The sequence below is a fragment of the Camelus bactrianus genome, chromosome X (genome assembly GCF_048773025.1).
Source record: "Camelus bactrianus isolate YW-2024 breed Bactrian camel chromosome X, ASM4877302v1, whole genome shotgun sequence".
NCBI lineage: Eukaryota > Metazoa > Chordata > Mammalia > Artiodactyla > Camelidae > Camelus > Camelus bactrianus.
In genome coordinates this window covers 74,026,282-74,050,699 of record NC_133575.1, presented here as the reverse complement: position 1 = coordinate 74,050,699, position 24,418 = coordinate 74,026,282, and the positions used below count along the sequence as shown (strand labels likewise).

At 33.5% G+C, this 24,418-nt stretch overlaps 1 protein-coding gene across 4 annotated transcripts in view; it reads right to left on the bottom strand.

Moving 5' to 3' along the window:
* Nucleotides 1–24,418, bottom strand: part of PCDH11X (protocadherin 11 X-linked) — a 594,276-nt gene that overhangs the window by 156,306 nt on the left and 413,552 nt on the right. For all 4 annotated transcript variants that reach the window (XM_010952652.3, XM_045515025.2, XM_010952653.3 and 1 more), the window contains one exon: nt 14,663–14,861. In XM_010952652.3, coding sequence (XP_010950954.1) covers nt 14,663–14,861 — 199 coding nt within the window. The remainder of the gene's footprint in view (nt 1–14,662; nt 14,862–24,418) is intronic.

The window sequence follows — 24,418 nt, the reverse complement described above, 5'->3', positions numbered from 1 at the left end:
TATAAAAATCTAGTACATTTAGTTTTCAACCTGCTGTTTTATTATTATACATATAAAATAAGTTACTAAAATTATTCACTATCACTATATCTTCACCTTCAATAAATGCTTAGATTGGAAAAGAGAATATAGACGCTCAGAAGGAAAGTTAGTTATTATATAATGTTCAAAAAATAGAAGTCAATAACGTAGCTTGCTCTTCTTAAGGAATATTTTAGCTATGATTTTTCTTTCCTTTATTTACCCTTCCTTTTGAAAATAAGCTCCCTATCCAAGGTATTTATTTCTTACATTATTTACGAATGATCTTTGTCAAGTAGGTTTTTAATGCAAAAGCTGTCATTAAACACAATTTACAGATAATGACATTTAAGGCATTATTAGTATTTTTTACAAGTCCTATGAAATATCATTCAGTGATTATCCCTAAAAGTAATATTGACAGCAGAAGTAAGCCACACTCTCAGAGAAAAAGTGACTTTGTTGTTTAATATTATCAGGAAATAATGACAGTCTAGCTATCATTCTGTAATGCAAATTTAAAAACCAGAAGATATTCTGTCGAACTACAATTTTTTCACAGACTTAAAAAACCTACTATCATATGAAAGCCACCATCATTTCTATGGAAAACCTCAGAGAACCTCGGGTTTTAAACATGATAAATGGACTAACTTGGATAAAAGTCCCTAAGACCTTTAAGTACACAAATTACAAATAATCCATTAAATTGAAGTGATGAAAATGGAAGTGACCTCAGTATTACTGTCTTTGGATGGTAAGCATTAAGGATATCAGAAATTGTGTTTGAAACTCTATCAAGAATTCACCATATCATCATCATATTAATGACCTGAGAACAAAATACGAGTTCTTGGAGCATACCGTATGTGTTACATTTCTTAGAAACTGTATTTTAATGGATTTGAAGATACTATGTCAGATACGTAATACAAGTCTTTAATATAATATTTCCATGGGCTCTTAAGAACTTAATGAATCATTCCAGAAATAACACAAAAAATACAACATAATTGAAAAAATATATGTGTGTGTATTTGTGTTGTATAAATAGAGCACCTAATTGCTCCCAGTGAGAGACTATGTTCACATAAGGGTTTTCTTTCCTTTCTCTTACCTGTACTATATCCTCTAACAAAAATACAATTATTACACATTATTACCAGGCCTGTGTTGAATGAAGCAAGTATACTTTTACTTGCAATATGCTTTTCATAGTATATTAAAAAAAGAAAGCAGTATGTAATTAACTTTGTCTTTAACTACACACATCCTCTCTTTCCACCCGAATGAAATCTAATGAAATAATAATCTTTATTCACCAACCCACAGGTAGGAGGTAAGGCTTATCATTAACCCATAAGAAGTGTAAGCCCTTGGCAGGTCTACAGGGAGAAAAAGCATATATTTTTCATTTCAACATTTGGCTAGATGATACTTTCTTCAATGAAGGGAAAAAAATGCTGAATGGGGATCTATCTATCTATATATACTTTTGGCAAATGTATGAAATTATAAATACATATAAAAGAAGAAACATACAATAGAATCTGTTGAAAAATCAATGCTAATTGTTCATCTTGTATTTGCCTAAGAAGCAATTGTGAAATTCGGTGTTATTAAGAAAAGATCTAAGGACAGCTGTGTGGTCAAAATAGCCACCAGAAAAGGCATAAAAGACTTAGACATTTATGATAAGACAGTGGACAGTGGAAAGGGAGGATGTGTGTAGTTAAAGACAAAGTTAATTACACACTGCTTTCTTTTTTAATCATTCTAGGAATAACACAAAAAATACAACATAATTGAAAAGATACATGTCTGTGTGTATCTCTGTTTGTAAATAAAGTAGCACATGAAAAATAATAGGTTTTGGGGGGGATTATTTAAGTTACCCCTTAACATGTTAAAATAGAAAAATAAATATTTCTCAAGTCATAATGATTCTCCTTAAGTAATATATATTTTTTCACTGCAATCACCTTATGTTTTATCAGAATTCTCCAGGAAATTTTCTGTCTCCCTAAACTTATACATGATTGATTCGGTACCTGTGAATCACTGACAATAAATCAACACGTATCATAGAATACTTTAACGATATTTTTTAAAAAAGTCTCATTGCTGCCTGTGATCATTTAAAATATTTCCTTTATTTTCTCTAATATTTCTTAAAGTTATATTATACATATTTTTCTACTAGAATTTCCCTTAAGGCTTAAGCTGGGTAAGATATTCTCCTAGATATTTAGCTGGTGAGTTTTTGAGGTATCTAAGGTCTTCACCTTCATTTTGAAGTTATTATATTTTTCAGAATGCACACCATTTTGTTAGCTCAAAAAGAATATTCAAATTCAATCCTTTGGGATGAATAACGGGTATTAGCGATAGGTATTATTCAACATTAACAAATTAAGGTAATGTAACAGAAAAAAGTAGAGAATATTTAAATTGCCGTTTAACTGGAATATATTATGTATGGGAAAACTGAACCACAAAATTAGAGTTATTCCAAGCCTGTTATTCTACAAATATGTAACATAAACCTAAGGAGAATAACTGACCTCTTCAAGGTCACAAAGAGTTACTGCCAGAATCTAGGTATCTCAGGTCCCTTGATCCTTAACCATGTCCTTTCCAAGGAATATACAATACCAAGTAGACTTGTATCTATTAATTTGATAACAAAATTATTCTTTCCTTCAAAAACAGGAAAGAGTAACTCAAAGAGGACACTAGGGATTAATTCATGTATCCATCTAAGGGCCATTTACTTCTCCATACAAATGAGTATTTCTCTTGAAAGCCATTTCTGCATTTGCTTAAAGATGTAGATTCAAGAAAGAGGAGAAAGAATATAAATGAGGCATTATCATTTGATCTACAGTAATTTGTCAAAATTGCAAATCATTGCTTCAAGAACTCTCATGCATGCCTAACACTATCTTCATTAGATAATTACTCGTTATAAATCAGCACAGGCTGAAGTCTGATAGGACATTCAGCATCCCAGATATACAGCAGTTTCTTTACTAATATCAAGATAAAAAAAAATTTAAATTTCATTGATTAAAAACATATATTTGTGCTCATCTATGACTTCTTTTTTTTTTTTTTAAAGAAATGGCATTTTGCCATGAAGTTCCTTGCAATAAATCACCTTAAAATATTCCAATAAAATGGCTTGGTCTCATGTAATACAGTCATTGTACAGAGCACCTAAGAAATATAACTTACATCAAAATGCTTTTGTAATAGAGCAAAAACACGGGGCTGCCATGTTTATACAATAAAAACATAACGTTAAATATGGTTTCTGTCTCTGAAAATGGTGGTATGTTTTAAAAATGGCAAGTATTCTTTTTATCTCTTCCTGCTGAGATTAAGTTAGTTTGCTTTATCTTCATCATGTTCACTCCTCTCCCTGGGGAGGAATATTTATTTGCACTTGTGCCTACAGCGTATGAGGGTAAGCCTGATTTACAAATTAGCAGTAACGCGTTCTCCATCTACTCTTCTAACATATCAATCCACCCACTTACAAAGAAAAGTATACAGTCTATAAATTTAAACCTGAACATTTTATGTTGACTGTATGATTATTAATATTGCTGCTACTGTTGTTGTTGTTGTTGTTGTTAGGATCCTAAATTATTCATCTCTGGGAAAAAAAGTTCTGATAGTTAATTTGAAACTTCTAAAATAACTGGAAATAAAGAAAGTAATTACTATATCTTAAACTCCGTGAAATTTGAATTCAAATAAGCCACAATGTTGGATAGAGCTTGACTATCTTTGATGGCTACTGTGAAATAGAAAAAGCCAAATACCATAAGAGATGAAAATACATCTGCCTACAATTTCCCTCAGCATCTATATTCAGGAAGCATCATGCGTACTAAAAACACAGACTTCCCTTCATTTTATGTCCATTAGGCTTGAGGCATGGAGCCTCTTAAAACATATGGGGAGGAGGAGAGTACGGGAAAGATTGCAAAGAAAATGAATGATGATAATAAAATGCAATGCAAGAACAAATAATCAGTCAATAATTCTTCACTCTTTCCAACTAAACTAGGATATATTAGTAAGCAATGAGATAAAGGAAGAAATAAAGCTCACACATAATCAGCAGTTACCCAATTAAAGTTCCGATCATATAATACATCCCCACTGAATTGCTCAGCAAATATGCTTTCTCAAAACTATCAGGACTTTAACAACGGGACGTTCCTTTTTTATGACTCAAGAGGCATACACAAAGAGCAGATTCTTCTGGATACATGCAAAAGGAGTCAAATAAAATAGTCCAGTACCTTACATTCAATAGGAAACTTATCTGTGTCTTTGTGTTTACTTTTTGTCACTTTCTCGACTTTCTTTCTTCACCTTCCGCATTCTGATAATAGTTCGTGGAAATCAGAACATCAACACCAGCAATGATCCAGAAGGGTTCTTAAGCGGCTTGTGTGTGATGGGAAGCGTAATGACTTCATGTGCATATGTCTGCTGACTCGATTAGTTGATGGTGCAGCTAGATCTCTACTTCGTTAATGCCCTATCTGTCCTGTTGTTCTGATTCGTTTCCCAGAAATGGAGAGAGCCTGTGTATAGCTACACACCCAGCATAGAAAGAGCACTTATCCTCACCTAGATGCCATGGTGACTTATAAATAGAATGTACTGTTTTTCAAATGAGAATTGTCAAAGAAATAAGATGTGTGCACTTGTGTGTGTCTGTGTGAGTGTGTGTCCCTGTATGTATGAACAGACAGTAAGAAAAAAAATCTTTTTGTTGAAGAATTAAGTGAGTATACTCTAACACTTCAAAACCATCTAGAGTGCTCTTCTACACTTCAGTACAAGACTTATCCCAAACTGTATATGATATAAACGCCAATACAGTACATTTTGATAAATCTTAATATATAATGTAAACTTCACTGAGGCTTTATCACAGATGGAGTTATTTTAATGCCTTAATTCATCATAGCCAACTGCTGCACTGCTATCCCTCATCTCTATTTTGGTCAATTATTCAACACATTTGTTAGAACTTTGTTAATCAAAGTATGGGTCTCTGACTGGCAGGATCTACATCACCTAGGAGCTTGTTAGAAATGCAAAATCTCAGGTTCCCACACCAGACTACTCTGTCTACATGTTAACGAGATCTCCAGGAGTCGGGTATGCATGTGAAACTTTGGAAAGTACTGTGTGAGAATACGCATTGTCCCAAGAAATAAATCTTGTAAAATGCTATAAGTATATGTATATACTCAGATACATGTACATACACTCAATTAATACAACAATGCTCTGAGACAGCTGTTACTATTAATGTTATTTTTTAAATGGGGAAAACGGAGGCACCGGGAGCTTAAATGTCTTACCAAATGTCTTATCACTAGTTATTTGCAGGACTGAGTGTCTAACCGAGTAGTCTGGCCCCATCCCATTAGAATGCTTCTCTTCAGAACTGATTAATCATACATATTACAACAGCAACTAGGCTGACTTTCGTAGATGTGAAACTAAAACAGAAATGGGTGAGGACAAAACATATCTACACTTCATCTTAATGTATTTTTTTTTTAATCTCATGAGAGTTAAAATTCTTCAATTTCAGGGAAAAACTCTATCTGGGAGTGGGCAAACAAAGAAAATCAATGTCTTTTAAAATCAAGGTCTCTTAAGGTCTTAGCTTGAATTTGCTCCGGTATTTTCTTCTTTTTGCAAAAACAGTACTGCTGAAACAGCTCAGAAAACTGAGTTTAAAAATGTGTGATTAATTTCATCTATTGCAGGGTCTTTTACTCTCTGTCCTGAAAGCAATCTGCTTTTTTTCTATATGGAATGATAATGTATAGACACGAAGTTTTTGGATATACCCTATTCTCCTGTCCAATTCAATTCGAATCAAAGCTGGGAGGATAGGGGAAAAACATTAGAAAACACTAGTATGGCAATGTTTGCAACAGTTCTAAACTAGTAAAACTAGCTTTTATACAAAATTATTTCTGGGGGAAAAAACGCAATTAAAGAGAAATAGCTGATTAAAAAGCTTGACGATCCAACTGAGAAGGTCTTTGGTGTATTCATATTTCAAAAATACCTCTGATGAATACTGCATCCTTGTAACTAAAGTCTGAATTAAGCAAAGAATCTCTGAATTTTTTGTTAATATTTAACTTAGTCTTAAATAATTTGCTACATCAAAGATTAATTTGCTACATTCTTTAAAAGGACTTAGACAACATGTATGTGCCTCTGTAAAATTGGCTCTCTTTCTGCAAATCAAAGCCAAGGAGTATTTATGCATTATGGGGACACATATTTTGCAGACAGGCATTGTGTAGTTACATAGAACTATCAATTAGGAAAGAATTATGCAATTCAGATTTAGATTAATTTACATGAGTAGATCTATATATAAGTATACCTGATCTGAGCCCAATCCTGGAAAATGAGGCCATTAAAACAAAAACTCTAATGTGTCATTGAGCCCTGCAATACACCACTGACGAGCCAAAGAACAGGAGAAGAATCTTCTAAAAGCCAAGTAAAGATAATCGTTTTTTACATGCTTAATTTTGAGCTGTAAAAACAATGCTATTTGTGAAACCAAAAAGTATTTTTCTCAAAATATTTTTTTTAAATTTCAACATAGCTTTCTCAATCCAGAGAACTGAACTTCCATGTCATCGATTGAGTATAAATAAAAGCTAACAGACTTCCTACATAAGACAAACTTCTTCACTTAAAAGTGTGAGCAGAGTGCTACTCCTTTTTAGCTTCTAATCCTAAAAGTTACCCTGCTTTAATCTCCAGTTCTAATCCTTGCCCATAAGATTATTAAAATGTTTTCTCCAAACATTTTTACTATAATGTGAAACATGCTATTAACTCAGTACACTTGAGTCTATCAAAATCACTTCATGAATTGTGATTACAAAATGAAGTATTACAATAAAACTATTAGTCAACATCCAACTTTTTAAAAAGTATGATTTACGTAGATACCATAAAGTAAGATTTAAAATTATCTGCTTTCTCATTGCTTTTGAGAGCTAAACACGTTACAAGAGAGGAAATTTCTGAGGGAAAAAAAAAAAACTTTTAAAGGTAGATTTTATATATACTACTTAGAAGAACTTTTTTATGTACCCTACAAATTGTTCCAATAAAAGATTAATAAAAGTAAAGTGCCAGACTATCGTGTATTTTATTTTTATTTTAGTGGAATCGGGACAACAATTACTAAGATTATTGATTAAAATGAGGAAAAAATTGGTTCAGCAAACACTGTGACTTCTAGCCTATTTTCTATTGGGAATCTTCAATATTCAATAAAGATGTAAATTAACAAATTGCAGAAATCATGGTAAGACAGATTGTCTATAATTATTCACTATTTAATGATTTCATTGATAAACTCCCTAGTTGTTGAGTGTTCTGTTAATGCAAGCAGTTATGAGGGTCTCAAGTTTCTGTACAATTTAAAAGTGTCAAGGGGACAACATATATTACTATAATGCTTCTCATTCATTAAAATTTATAAATTATTTTAAAACAAGAAATTGGTGTGTGGCTCACGCTACTAAATATTCCAAGTCACCCAAAAGTTACATCTTGCATTCCTGATTATATCATTTTTCAAAGAACTACAAAAAAGAACAAATGGCAAACATTCCTGTCTTAGAGGCAAAGAAAAGTGAGAACTAAGAGTAAGATAAAAGCATCAGAAGAAAGACAGAAGAAGGTCATAAAAAGAACTGCCTCGTGGCTCATAAATAATAGAAACATAAATGTCAAATGAACTTTATTATCTGGTGTGGGTAGCCTAATAAAAATTTAGATGCAAAGGAAGGCTTATTGTGAAGAGAAGGCCACCTATTCTGTCACTGAAGGTGGTTATTCAAGCTTACTGACATTCCAGACCTTACGGCGTTGGTTTTCAATTGGCAGCTTGTGTCAAGCTCTTAGTGCTTGTCATTTTCAAACAGAAAAGACAAGATAAAAGATTGCTTTACTTAGAGTGGCCTGCTTCTGAGTGATAAACCTCTATCTAATGCATATTAGATTTAAGATACTAAAGATACACTCATCTTAGAGGCTGTTACCCAAATGGAATCCTATCCTAAAGTTTCCAACTTTAGAGATACACTTTTCATTTTGATCCATGACTTTTGTGACTTTTTTTTTTAGATTATCTTTAGTATAAATCCTTCATTGCCTTCACAAAGCCTAGATACTCCAAATTAGATGTCATTTTTCGATTGGTCACAATATTGGGGTTGCATTTTCTGTATAGGAAAGTTAGATGCGATAGAATGGTATGTTAAGATTTATTTCATCCATTTCTTATTGTGATATATTTTTTAACTTTCCTAAATTTGAGTAGGAAAAAACTGACTTTTCAAAAGCATGTCAGTTTAAGTGACAACATTAATACATATTATGGAGCGTAAAATTAATACACATTACAGAGTGTCTGCCACTAGATAACTGTTTATATCTGCCTAAGCTCATTTAGTATACACACTACTATCAAGTGTGCCTTATTCTTTACCAAGCAATGGTAAACAGCTGAACTCTTGGGTGGAACCAATCTTTCTCATCTATTTATAGACACTATTATTTATATAATATACCAGGGTCTAAAATAAACTGGTAGTCACAGACAGTATTCATGACTGCAATGCTTTTCCTGTGAGAATGAATAAAAGTGATTTTGGATATTCTTGTTAGCTTAAAAAAAGTATTACTCTATCCAAAGGAATCTTTTTTTTTTTTTATTATTTCAGTAGAAAGATAAAGCTATAAATTATTGTCTATCGGCAAGGTGATGGAAGTTACCAGGCATTTGTCTGATACCTGCAAAACACAGGAGCATTGAGTTCAGTCCCTTTTACCAAGTGGGACATAACTAATAGAACTGATAGTTGATGATGTCACTCCTTAGAAATAGTCATTGATTTATCTTTCAAAATCTGTGACTTCCGGTTTGTTGAGCTGATTCAAATCATTTATTTATTTCAGTTTCCCCTACCCTGGACTGACACTACTACACAGGCTAGGAATGAACACAGTTTTAGGAAACCATCTATCACATACATAGCCAGCCGAGACAGGATTGGCTTGGATGGATATTTAACCTTTAAAAGGAACATAACTTCTCTTTTTGAGGTTGAGTACATTTCCTACTTGGTTTCACGTAACAATATTAACGCAATGATGGCATTCACTTTTCTTTTTGTTGTAGTACAGGAATTGATGTGTGGCTTCCCTCAAAAATGCATTTAAAAAATGCATTTAAAAAATATTAGAGGGCCAATGAAGTCAAATGTCCTGGGTATTTGACAACAAGCAAAAGTACCTAATTAACATTTATATGGGTAACACTTGTGAAACTGTAGATTTAGGTCATTTTCTGTGACATCCTCTGAAAATGTAAGGGCTATGGTTCCCTTAAATATATAAACCATTATTACTCTTTTTTCTAACAAAAATGAATGGTTGAATTTTTCAGATGAATGATTAACACAGTCTTAGTATATCAAAATTTGCCTGAGAAAATATTTGGGTAGTTTTATTTTGCCTTTAGATATCTGACTCCTAATATTCTCAACTATGAAAGGCTGGGTTTCAATGATCCATTATTAAGCAATTCTTTTAAAGTTTCATACTTTTCAAAAATTTTACCAACTTCTGTATCTAGAATTAGATACTCAACTATCAAACATTCAACTAATAATTACCATGGTGTTATTCATGTCAACAGTCTCAGCAGAACAAGACAAAATTTGGCATTTCTCTGAGTAGTACTCTAGTCAATCAAATCGGTCTCCCACTTTCTATACCAATTAATTTGATTACTGGTAGAGGATCAATCAAAATGTGTTGCCAGGAAAAGATTAATTACTTTCTTTTTTGAGAATTAATTAGTACTGTGTTAGAGTTCTAAGCAAACCTGATCTAGTGAAAGAAAAATGAATGTCAAAGAGATGTGCTAACCCAAGATATACCTTAGCAGAGAGATTTATCATTTTTAAATTAATGATGAAACATATTACTCTTTAATTTAAATGTAGAACTTCTTTAGCCCTAAATGCTCTTGGAATTCTATTTTTGTTCCTTTTGTATCACAGAAATGATAAAGTAAAAGAAAAACATTACAAAACAATTTTTTTAAAGTTGATAAAATTTTACATGTGTTCAGTAACTTTAAGTTCAAATTTCAGACACTAGACCAATTGTAATGTAAGTAGAGTAACTTCATGTGCATAATGACCACATTCAATGAAGAGGTTTCAAAAAAGGTAGATGACATAACTTTTGCAGTTGAAAAACACTAAAACACAGACTAAACGAAGCCTTTTCCCCCCTTCATTTAAGAGGATTTTCTCTGAAAATGAACTAATTTATATCTGGTAGACTGAAGACTGACTTTAATCTTTTTAGTAAAAAAAAAATTTTTTTTTTTTTTTACCATTTCTCTTCCACAGAAACATGAGTGTTATCTATGATCAGTCAAATTATAATATGCCAACAGATCATTAGAAATTTAGAGGTAGTTATCCTTTTCACTCCAACTTACCCATAATGAGAGAGTAGCAATGCATTCTCTATTTAAGGGAAAAAAATTACACACATTCTGACTTCATATGGATGAACTATTCAGAAATCTCTGTAGTTTAACATGGTAGATCTTGGCGAATATTGCCATGTCTTTCAGAACTTAGTCTGAATTATAACATCAAAGCAATGTTTTACAAAAGAAAGTTGGGAAGTGTTTTTAACTCTTCTCTTGGTAAATTATATTTACCTGATGCTACTTGTAAACAAATATCTATGAACTTAGGGCCATATGTAATTTAGTGTGTTTAGAGTGGTCCCAAGAGGATCACACTGTCCTCAGATCTCTCCATGAATACTCCATCTTGACATACAAAATTCTTCACAGTGCACAGTCATACTCTGCTGTCTACTAGGGCCACAGTCTCGTGTGTCTCCACAAGATTCTTTGAAAATGCGAAGGAGTGACCTGTTACAGTATTCATAATAACACAGCAGCAACCAATAATGCTGTGTATGGGTTAGATTTCTGTTTGTTTATATTTTTTACCTAATTAGCCAGCTTCAAAGAGCAGGGCCCTTCTGTTTGAAATGGTACACATAATTTGATGGGGTTATGATGGGCGGAAAGCTCTGGGACATAAGTTGTTAGCTAAGGAAGAAAAAACTGCACAGAATGGCATTAAGTCATCCTCATGCTAACGGCTCAAGTCAGGAGATTGCAACTGTGAAGTTTAAAAATTCAAAAAGCCTCTAAATGGAATGAGACAGAATATTTTATTAAACTTATCTCCGGAAAGAGAAATAATTGGACTGAGTTTGCTTGTTTCTTCTTTATCTTAGAAAGGAGAGTTAATATTCTTGGCAAAAGACTCAAGAGAATGGATAGCATAATTTCTGCAGCTAATCAGCAGATTTTTATCAACCTGGGAATATATTTTAAACTAGTATTAATAAATCCCTCTAGCAAATTTTGGGTACGATCTTATCCATAAAAGTTGTGGTTCTATCTCTTTTTGTGAACTTACAAGGAATTTTCAGAACTACATACTATTTTAGGCAATTCATTAGCAGAAAAGAAAGCAGATTGAGGATGCAATGCATTTCAAAATATGAAATGAGAACTGCATAAATTAATTCTATTGCTTAAGGACAGCGTTTATTTCCTCTAAACATTTACATTCTTATTCGTGGTGCTATTGACTAACATTACACAGTTTATTGGCATCTGCTCCATATCACAAGACCCATTATTATGTACTATTTCAGGGCTACAGAGTTTCTTTTTGAAGAATCAAAAGTACCTTATCATCTATATTAACCAAAGAAATTATTTTGTGATGGCAAATTTTGCATCAGCTCTTTTTTTTTCTTTTTTAAACAAAACACGCATGTATATGTTAACAATCTCACTAGTGTGCCACATTAAGATAATAGAACCTCATTTAAAATAAAATAGTGTGCTTACTGCACTTGTATTAAGGTCCTTTATTGTCCAAAATGGACAACATTCTCTTGGAACATGGTTTAGAGGGAAGTTTCTGGTTCAGTGGGAGAGTTGGTAGCTACTAATTTTACTTGTAGTAAAAATAAACTTTAAATGTTAACCCACAAATATTGTTAGACTTATACAGAAATTGATATTCATTTTAATAGTTTCTGTCTTTTGTATAAGTTTCTAAAAATAACAAATAGCAAACAAGTATTATTTGTATTATCATTATTATTGCCTACTGCCATCCCAATTTTAAAAAAAAGCATAATTAATAAAGAACTTCATGAACTTGAAATTTGCCATTGCTTCATCCTGTAGAGTCATTATGAACAAAATATTTAATAGTCAAAATAATAGTGTCAATATGATTAGAGGAGAGAAATGTTTAGTCCTGGTAGAAACAAGCTTTAAAAATAAAGCTCTTGGCAGAAGGGTATAGCTCAGTGGAAGAGTGCATGCTTAGCCTGCATTTGGTCCTGGGTTCAATCCTCAGTACCTCCATTAAATAAATGAAGAGTCTAATTACCCCTAATTCCCCCCTTAAAAAAATAAAGTAAGAAAAAAAATGTTTAAAAAATAAAAATAAATAAAGCTCTTGAATATGTCAGCTCATACATGGTTGCTAAACTTAGACTCTTTTTTTAATTGAAGTATAGCTTACTTACAATACTATATTAGTATGAGGTGTACACTTGCATTCAACTACTAATATAATCAAGTTCTATGAAGAATTCTGCACTTGAATATTTTTAAACAACTGAGATAAAGTTGTATTTAATTTTAAATATTTTATAATAATTTCTAACCCATATCAATTCTGTCCCTATTATATCAATAATTTACCATCTTAGTCTCATTCAGCTGGAAAATTTATTTCAGGGTTAAATTCACACTGTGGATGCTTACTCTGAATTTATTATTTAATCACTGCTATACAATTCTCTAAGAAAAGGGCTTAGTGGCACATGTCATATACAAAAGAATCAATTCTCTCTAGTTTATAAAAACAATGCCTATTTCATCTGTAATTAACTAGCGATTAACAAGGCAGTGATAGGCCTACAATTAAAATAATAATTTGTGAAGTGAAAAGAGTAAAGATACATTTGCTTAATGCCTATTTGTTACTTATGACCATATTCTTATTCGAGATTGGCTCTGAGTTCTTTACAGTAGCAGATATAGTCACAGTCCTGTATTTCTACCAGAAGTCATTATGTCCTGTCACGCACAGTAAATAAAAGCTAGATTAGTGTTGCATTTTATAGAATGAAAAATTATTTTAAGTATAAAATTGAATATAGAGATAGATGTTTAGGACTTTCTGAATTTGGTAACTAAAAATTCTCTAAAATGTTTATATTGAAAACACCTTTAACTTCCAGGGTCTACTCTTGTAGAGAGAAAGAGGCTGTTATGCCGTCATTGGTCCTGTAGGTTTAGTGTTAGATTACATTTTCATGTTTAATCAGTACCTTTCCCTTCTTGTTTTGAGTTTCAAAAATAAGGGATTAAACTACAATGATGGGGAAGCCATTTTGTTTTTAAAACTAGATGTTTATTTAAATTATGTATCCATACAATCCATAATGATCAAAAAAGATTTTCAAAATTTCTATTTTATGCAAATTTTTTTGGGGGGAGAGGTGGGTAATCAGGTTTATTTATTTATTTATTAGTATTTTTTTTAATGGAGGGACTGGGGATTGAACCCAGGACCTCATGCATGCTAAGCACACACTCTACCACTGAATTATTTGGTCCCGTTTTTCAGTTTGTTTTTTTTTTAAATACCTAGGACTCTTCTCTGTCACATATATGGTGTGCTTTTTTGGACCTACACACCTTTATGTATATAAAACATATCTAGAGCCAATTACAATTCTTCAAATACAAGAATCTAAGATATACATAACCTTATCAAATTTTGTTTTTCCCAAAATTATGAGGAAGCAGGGATGTTCAAGATACATGTTCAACATAATAAATTTAATGAAGTTCTCTATTTAGTATCAACTTCATGATCCTTTTCAAGAATTCAACAGCTTTGGATTGTGCAAAATACAGCCTTTATGCCTTCAGTCTGGAGACCAAATCTGGATGTCTTTCTAAACAGTAACATGGCTTAAGCCATGTGGTTTCAATACATTATTGAAAACCTCAGACCAGTTCCTCTACACTGGAGTCAGGAGCTTTTATTTTCTTAAAAAAGAACTGTCTATGGTTCTTGTCTCTATTAAAAATTAAAAACAAAATCTAGAAAGTAATTTATATGAATTACAAAAATAGTTTATCTGTACACAAATAAAATGAATAAAATAAAATAAAGTGGCTGATTATATACAAATAAATTCCTATATTATATATAGGTAAGTAGAAAATTCTATCCATGCCTAAACAAAATTACTATATTAAATTTCATAATAAACTTCAAAGTAGATGTGATCACACCTTTTAAAAATGTGCTGCTAACATAATTAAATGGCCCAAGGTATGACGGCTACCATTGTTTGACTTGCAAACACAAGAAGCCCATTTATACTGCAGGACTAGGGAGGTATCACTTACTGGATTCAGGATCAGAGTTGCCATCCCCTTCAGTGCGGTTGTTGGGTGCAGCATGATCAAAGTACTCCTCCTGAGGATAGCCAAGGGGCAGGGCATGGGACGTGCTTGGAAGGCTGCCCATATCATGGTCTCCCAGTCCACCATCACTGCTGCTTTCCTGAGAGCCTTCTGGTAGGTGAAAAGTGACACGCCGCTGGGACTGAAAAGAAGACAGAAAATTACAGGGTTTCAGCTATGATCTGAATAATTGCTTAATGCATCCAATTTAGAAAATGTATTATTTCAGCTATCTAGTGAAGTCACATTAACATTATTTTGAATTGTGAACAATTTCAGGCTTTTGTGAACAGTCAGCTCTGTGTTCAAACTCGCTTCACCTGGCAGCAGAATTGCTTTTATTATATTTTTAAACAGGGCACATCCAGTTGCAGAATAAAAGTCAACTTGTTCTCAAGCAAGAGTCTGTCACCTTTCTAGACACTGGAGCACATTGGAAATTCTGATCATCATTTAAACATGGATTTATTTAACTATAATTTGACAAGAATTCATTTTTGAATAATAAGCATGAATAAATATAACACAATTTTATTGCTATCTCTGTAAGATTCTGGCAGGCCGAAACAGTAGATAATAATACAAATTTATTCAATCATGTAGGCTGATAAATTAAAAGTACAAATCATCTTTTCAAAGAATCTTTGGGACAAGCTTTTGAATTGGAATTCATTTAAATTGATTCTGCACTTTAAAAAATAAAAAATAATTACATGGTATGGATAACAATTGATAATTATAAAGGCAAACTATATATAGGTATCATCTTTAATGGTAATTATAGCAGAATACAAAAATATATACATGCCAGCATATAGAGGAAGGATTTGGTTCATGGCATCCAGCAGGAGGATAACTCCACCAGATGTAGCAGTATTTTTATTTGCAGCATTGCTATATGTAGTAGCTAATCTCCAAGGACAGCTTTGACAGTGGACCTCACCTCTTGGTATTCAGACCCTCACGTAGTCCTCTAACCACAGTGAATATGGGTAAGTCCTGTGTAACCAAACCTTGCAGCTTTTGCCTTGCTCCCTTTAAATACTCATTCAGGAAAATCAGCTGACTTGAAAGAAGTCTGACTACTGGGAGACTCCCATATTGTGAGGAAGCTCAAGGTGGCCATGTGGAAAGACTACATAGAACGAAAGTACAGCACCCAGAGAGGCCCAGCTGCTCCAGCCACTCTAGTTCAGGTGCCAAATATGTATGTAAAGAATCCATTCTGGACAGTATAGCTTATAGTTTCATTTGAGCCATCCCAGCCATCTCCAGACATTTGAGCCACTGCATTTGAGACACCAGTCATTGTGGAGCACAGATAGCAACAATGTCTGCTGTGCACTACCTAATCCTTCACCTAAAAAATGTAAAGTACAATTGATTTTTGTTTTTTGTTTCGATGGTTTGCTAGGTAACAATAGACCAACCAAACACTTAACTACTAGTAGTATGAAAGATGCAATTTAGAGAAAATTATTTTAAGAAATTTATACATATCAAAGGTCACACATAATTAGGTACCAGGAATTTCCATGACAGAATGCATATCCTTTCACAAGTTAAGGTTTGACTGTCAGCCGTTTCTTCAAATGGAGATAGGAAAACATTTGAAGATCATTGCCATAGACTGCATGCCTGTGTCCTCTCAAAATTCACATGTTGAAACCTAATCCCCAACATAATGGCATTTGGAGGTGGGGCCTTTGGGAAGTGATTGGGTTATGAGGGTAGAGCCCTCATTAATGGGATTAGAGTCCTTTTACAAAAGCAGCCTTAGAGCTCTTTCTCTTCTCTTCTACCCTGTCAGGACATGGTGAGCTAATTTTGTCAGTCCAGTGAAGCTGCATTTAATTGTTCTGTCTCTAAGAGGCCATAAGCTCTTAGTTATAGATTAAGCCTCACTTAGTTCTAAAATTTATTTATAGTTAATATATTTTCAGTCGCTTCAAGTAAAATATAAACATTTTCACTCATAAGCCTGTTAAAAAGGCAAGACCTGGAAAAACAGAATTTAGAAATGCCTGAAACATTATATTGTAGACATATATCTATAATTAGCTGTTGTATATAACTTAAAGCCAAAGTAATACTTAATGCATAAATTTAAAAAATCATTGTATATGAGCCAGTTTAGCATGAGACTAATTGACAGTTGCTTACATCATAATGCATAACTATTAAAAGATATTTTAACTTTCTATTAAGACACAAGTAATGTATTTCAAGTATATGTATGTGTATATAAAGTATTTTTATCACTTAAATTTTTTAAAGTATTAGACCTAGATAATAGAAATAGAATCAATAAATGGGAAAATAATTGCTGCTGACAAAAATAAATGAATCTAGAATTTAAGGATGGAGTCATATACCCTAACAGAATTAAAATTGCCAGTGAATAGAAGGTAAAGTTCTATCAAATGATAGAAGTTGTGGCTTCTAAATATATATATTACTTCCTGATGTAAGAGAAATGGAGTTTTGTGTTCACTTGCTTATCTACACAGAAAAGAAGAAGGCAATTTAAGTAAAAAAGATATCTCATCCTAGGACACCTCTACTAGTAACTTAACTAGAATCTCTTGCAAAGGGATGCCCCACAGTGAATCTGTAATTGGCCAGGTCATGTACTGACCCCTAGCCCTCTGGACACATAAATTGAATCCCCTTAACGATAAATAAGAGGAAATAAATGGGTTGGTGAGGACTCCCTTTAGTGAACAGAACTATATTTTCGTCCCTTTCTAAACGCCCATAATGTACCACTGGCACCAACACTATGTTCCTGAGATGAAGTTATATGTGACATTACTGCCTATACATCTTTGAGGGTTCATATAGTCATATTAATAAACTCTCTTGTTTATATTAGCTTTAACAAATATCAGAAAGCCTCAAGTGGACACCAAGATATGTTGTTTGGTCATGAATGGCTATCTTTTAAAATAGTCTGAAGTTTAACTGAATAGTGGGGATTTGATTTCTTCCTCAATTCACAGTTTCATTTTATAATATGAAACACTTTTTTTTAATCTATTTCTATAATCCATAGAAGGCATTCAAATATCATTGATTAAATATTTCTATTCTATATATTATATTACACTAATTCTATTATATAAAGTGTTCTATTTCTTTATTCAGTGAATTCACAAGAGGCTCTTTATTTGCACAAGTGATTAACTAGATTGTCCACAGTGTTATAAAATCTCCATGAATAGTTCCTTAAGTGAAATTGTTAGAATTTAATTTTGAAGGAATTGTTTTAAAAGGCTTCTGAAAATTTAACTTTTAGTGGGAAAAGAACAGTTAACTATATTTTCCTAGGGTTACTTTAATGATTCCTCTTAAGCTTGCATTTTGTAATTTGTGACACTTCCAGATAGAACTGAACATAAAATAATCATATGAACTTAACAATTTATGAATCCTTTGTAGTAAATTTTGGCAACTGGGTGTAACTCATTTGCCCTTTACTTTTTAATGGATGAATCCTTAATCTCTTAAGGCACTTTCTGCTCAGATTCATAATACAGAGGTATTTTTCTGATCTAATGTATTTAGAAATATTAATTATTTCATGAAAATTATTCCTTAAGTGTCTCAAAGAAATAATTTCCTTTTTTCAAGTATTGACGATGACTACTATGCGCAGTATAAAAGATCTACAACATTAATGACCATGTCATAATTTGTCTGTCTGCTGCCCTTCTAGGGCAAATTAAAACAATCTATTGACTGCAATGGTCATTTTATGGGACGGAAATAAATCCTGTATTATTCATGAATAAATGTCTGTACTGAAAGGCGAGTTATTTTTCTGCCAAAAGAGAAAAACACACAGAGTGCCTCCCCCTATAATCTACATGCCTTATTTTTACCTCAAATCAATCAACATTCCAAAATGTATGAACGCTCAGAAGTGATACTGATATCGCCGAGATGAATCGTTTACAGGCAAACTATCAAATTTCCAAGGTTCTTGTGTCCACTATGCCTCATGAAGGCATAATTCCCAACTAAACATCAGGTGACTATCGTTACATTTCCATCACAAGATGTAAGTGGCATTTTAGAAAGGTTAACCTGGCAGTAGAGAGGTAGGCCAGGCTGGGAATCTCATTATGGAATGCTTGAGTATCATGTTCAAGAGGCCTCATTAGAATTACCTGTCAAACTTTTCAAACTAATCATACAACCTTGCATTCCCTCTGACTCCAATTCTAATATATCCTGACCCAGCCTACCTTAGACTCACTGCTATCACCAGGAGCTCTGATTAGAAAGGGTAATCATATGTAGGGTTATTATTTTTTTAAGGATTACCATATGCAGGGTTGTTTTTTGATTCATATATAAAACAGTCTTGATATCAAACTATTTAGCATATTTTAAGTGTCTGAGTTTCCATATTTGATAATAATAATCAACAGCTTCATTCTAGATGTCAGAGGCACTGTCCCATGGGTCCTGTCTCTTAGCAAAAGAACTTATAATTACTCAATATATTGTGAAGGAAAAAGGGAAAATATCTTAGTTAGAAACTTGACTTGAAATTTTCACCAGCATTATGTGGTCGGCACACATATCCCACTTGTAGCTCATACACCCAGAGTAAAACTCCCAGATGTCATATTTTATAGTAGGACTTTACTATTTGACCCTATCTTTGTAGTCATAAAAACTCCTACTTTTCCAATTCAGGTTCACCTGAGTGTTTTCTCACTGTTCCATTTGATAAAATTTAAATGGTCTGTCTCATTTCTCATTTCCCCTTTCATGTTATGTTCCTGAAGTTTTTACCCTTCAAGACTTATTTTTTTCATACCATAACTTATTACTCACATATGCAGGAATTTCCTTAGGATGCTCTTTTGTCCCAGAATCAGATCTTAACTCTATTTTGACATTGTTTTTTTTTCATGGCACTTGGTAATTTTTTAAAACTTTATTTAACTTTTGGCAAATGAGTCAGACATATTCACTGGATGGTTAGAAGACTATGTGGCATTACATGAAGGCATCTTTCCTTGAGTAATGATTTATTTCAGCTCAATCAAAATGGAAACAATCTATTGGTATATATGTTGCCAGAGAATGGGTTCTTGTATCCTGTAGGAAAGAATTCAAGAGAGAGCCATGGTAAAGTGAAAGTAGATTTATTCAGGGAGAGACTCCATAGACAGAGTGTGGGCTGTCTCAGAAGGTAAGAGAGGCGGCCCCAGAGCACGGGGTCATCTAGGAAAGTGAGAGCGGCTGTAAGAGATAGATACACATTCCACAGAGGGTGGATCATCTCTGAATGGAGAGTGGCCACTAGCTATTAAAGTGGTCAATTTTTATGGGCTGGGTAATTTCATATGCTAACGAGTAGGAGGATTATTCCAACTACTTTGGGGAAAGGGTGGGGATTTCCAGGAATTGGGCCTCCCATCCACTTTCTGGCCTTTTATGGTCAGCCTGGGAACTGTCATGGTGTCTGTGGGTATGTCATTTAGCATGCTAATGTATTACAGTGAGACTTTAATGAGACTCAAGGTCTAACGGAAATTGACTCTTCTGCCATCGTGGGCCTAGTTGGTTCTAACCAGTTTATGTCCCATTCTCAATTACTGTGCCTCTCTTTTAATGTTTGTGCCCTGCTCCCTTCCCTCTTGTCTCAGAGAGGTACTATGAAGCTTCTTCTTTCCAGAATGTTATTGATTGCAAATTGTTAAATTAGCAATTGACACAGTTTTGTGAATTTGTAAATGAAACAGCATTATTATAAATGTTTGAGATATTACAATTGTGTGACTAACAATTAAAGTAGGACAAAACTGAAAACTACCATGCTTTGAAACTGGCATGTGTCCAAAAATGACATTAAGTAATATTAAGACCAGATATTAAAATTGAAAGCAGACCATTGCAATGGTCTCTAAGACAAAACTGAAGTATCAATTTTTAAAAAATAGACAAAACACTTTTACATTGTTTTTGGTGCTAACCACATGTAGATTTAGTGACAAATTTAAATATATAAATCATCATAGGCTCTTCATTATCCAGAAGCAGTTATCTGGTAGCCTCAAACTATTCAAAAAAACAGTCATGCCAGGAAGTAAGGAAGAAAAACAAAGGCATGTGAATTGCTAAAATATTTATCACTAAGTTCATGCTCAGAATCCTGTCTACCTTATTCTGCTTTTATATTTAATTTGAACAACTTTGGTTATCTGGTTCTCCAGCTCAAATTGTAACAGAACTTTTGGTAGCTGCTGGAAATGAAAACATTGACAGAAGGAGAAATTTCCACCAATTATTCGTAGATCTGTCTTCTGTAGCTATACAGAATACGTGTGATTCTTCTACATGACAAGCCTTCCAGTGTTTGAAGATAGTTAAGCCTCATGTATTAATATTCCTACTCCAAGCTAAAATCCCCGTCTTAATTTGGTATCTGCAGGGGAATGGGATTTGCCACCCTGAAATATGTCTCTTTGGCATATTAATTATTTGAAATTGGTTATATGCTAAGAAACAGCAGACATGAGGAAAACTCTGAAAATCAAGTAGGAATTACCCTTTTATAGGAAACATTTACATTTGTAAGGGAAATCTCCATTTGTTAAGAGTGTCTCCCTCCCTGTACCTGGAAAAGAAGGATGACTAAATCTCCAGAAACTCTTACCAATGGAGAAGTTATTGACAATAACACATAAAAACCTTATTCTTGTTTATTGTGCTTTTCCTGCTCATAACTGACTCTCTCACCCTCAACATCCTTTTTTGTCTTTAGCTGGAGATGATATTTAAGGTAAGGGTTGTGGCCATTTTGACAAGTTACTCAGTTCTCCTGAGTCTCTCCCATATATACATGTTATTAAACTTTTTGTGATTTTTCTACTGTTATTCTGCCTCTTGTCAATTTAATTCTTAGACTAGCTAGAAGAATCTAGAAGGTAAAGGAAAATTTCTTCCTCCTCGATTCATCATTTTCAGACAGTTCACTCTTTTCCTATTGTTGGTGATAATATAGGCTTACGAGATTATGGATTTATAGATCACATATGATATAAATAATCATTTGATTTTTCATAATATTAGTCAATATTTAAAATTTTCAAGTTGTTAAATCATTGAAAATTTGTTTCCAAGACAGAAGCCACAAGTTTTGTTTTGTTTGTCTCTGGTGTGACTTCTTTATATTTGCAAAATAACTCTTCTATTGCCATAGTTACACAACATATCTGATTAATTGATGCATTTTGAACAAACCAAATGTCATTCAAGCAACAGATGGTTTCTGCCTTGAATTATATAGGTTGGAATCATTATGCAGTATACAGTGAAAGATGAAAGGCCTGGCATTGCCATTAATTGCATAAGCACTTGGAACAAAATATTCTCTTGTTTAATGTTAGTGGAAATCACAACCTGAAAGTATGTGATGGTAATCAAACACCAGTTCAAAAATCACAATGAACTAGAAAATTTTTCTAATAAAATCAAAGAGTATGCACATTAGCTAGCATGGTAATTTTTTTAGTGTGTTGTACCAGACATTAATGACCTGTTTGTTTTAGACCCTTTCAAGTGTACTTAAGACATGTTTAACTTCATCTTGTTTACCTGGTGCTCATCACAGCACATCAAAAACAACTCCTATTCATGTAAAATGTGTCACATCCTGGAAATTAATATAAGATTAAAAGACCAATATTTCCTTTGAACTCTTGTTGTTTAAAAAAATATTTGGAGGGCTATAATTCCCACTGATAGTCAAAGAGTAAATTAAAATAGCTGCATCTTCCAGTAACAACTGTCAGTGACAGAAGGCAGCAACAAGCAATGTAGGGGTGAATATAGTTGAGGGCAAAAGGAAAAAGAATTGTAAAGAATTAGAATCTGTAGTACTGAAACAGAGCAGGACCCTGTGGGCCATCCTTGGTACAAATCCTTTCTGTGTCTCCTGTTTCTTGTTTGCAGGAAATAAGCTTTTTTCAGCTTCCTTGACCTTCTCTGAGTTCTAAAGGGCAGATTCAAATAGTCGCTAATCAGGGAAGGGAGGGAATGCAGAAAGAAAGGAGGAGCAATCAAGAAACAATAGTGCAGTGATTAAAGCTGGGTCCACGTTCCTCCTCAAGAAATATACATAGCAGTATCTTTGAGTTTTTCTGCAGACACTGAAACTCCCATCCAGGTGGAGGATGGGAACTTCAGGCTGAGCACAAGGTTCTGGGAGCACTGCCCTGTTACCTTACCCCCAACCAAGCAGAAGAAAGTCACACACCCTTCAGCCCTCACCCCAAATTTTGCCTATAAAAATTTCTTCCTGCAAACCACTGGGGAGTTTGGCTTTTTTCAAGCATCACCTAGCTGATGTGTTAATAATAATGTAGATTGCTGAGCACCAACCGTCAAATATTCTAATTGAGTAGGTCTAAGGTACAGCTCAGATGTTGTGGCATATGATGCACTGACCACAATTTCAGGAAAATAAAGGAAAACAAGGAGTACTGCTTAGGTTTTCTAAATACTTTTAAATAGACAATTTGTGTGACATGTTTACATAAATTAAACTCATTAGAATAATGGGATTCTAATGTCAGGCTTTAAAAGAAAAATTTTAGGAAATCGTCATTTCATAATTTTTGTACACTAGACATCTCCTTTTGCCACAATAGTCTATTTAATCCCAACTACTACCTTGACACTTGGGCAGGGACCAATAAATGAAGACAACTCATAGCAAACCTACTGAAGGAAAGCAGAATTCAATACCCCAGAATAAGCTTCTTTGGCACAAGAATTATTTTAGGCTGATTATATTTAAGAAACCGCAGGCACAGGAGAGGCTCTGAAAACTGAGAGGAATTTATTCTTTTGTAAGAGACATTAACATGTATAAGGGAGCTCTCCATTGGTAAGGGTGTCTCCCTCTCTGTACCAGAAACTGAAGGATGACTGAGTCTCTAGAAACTCTAATCAGCAGAGGAGGCAGAGACTTAAATCTGCATAACAACCATATCCTTTTACTGTGCTTTGCTTGAAAATCTCTCATAACTGCCACCATCCCCTTCAACATCTTCCTTTGACTTTAGCTGGAGATGGTACTTAAGATTTCTTGGACCACCTTGGAAAGTTACTTAGTTTTCCTGAGTATCTTCCAGGTATACAGGAGGTATCCATGTTACTAAACTTATTTTTATCCTGTTAAACTGTCATTTATGACAAGGGAGTCTCAGTCACGAACCTAGAAGGATAGAGGGAAAATTTTTTCCTCCCACATGTGATGAGAAAAACAGCTTTTGTTTTTCTGAGTTGCTGCCTATGCTTTTTACAGTATGACAATCCTGCTCACACCCAGATTCTGGACATTTGGATAAGAAGCTGGGATCTGGAAATTGTCATTCTAAGTGAAGTAAGCCAGAAAGAGAAAGAAAAATACCATATGAGATCATTCATATGTGGAATCTAAAAAAAAAAAAAAAAAAAAAGACACAAACGAACTTATTTACAAAACAGAAACAGACTCACAGACATAGAGAACAAGCTTATGATAAGGCAGTAAAGGGGATGGGCAGGGATAAACTGGGAGTTCGAGATTCACAAATATTAACTACTGTATATAAAATACATAAATGACAAGGCCCTACTGTATGGCACAGGGAACTATATTCAATATCTTCTAGTAACCTATAATGAAAAAAT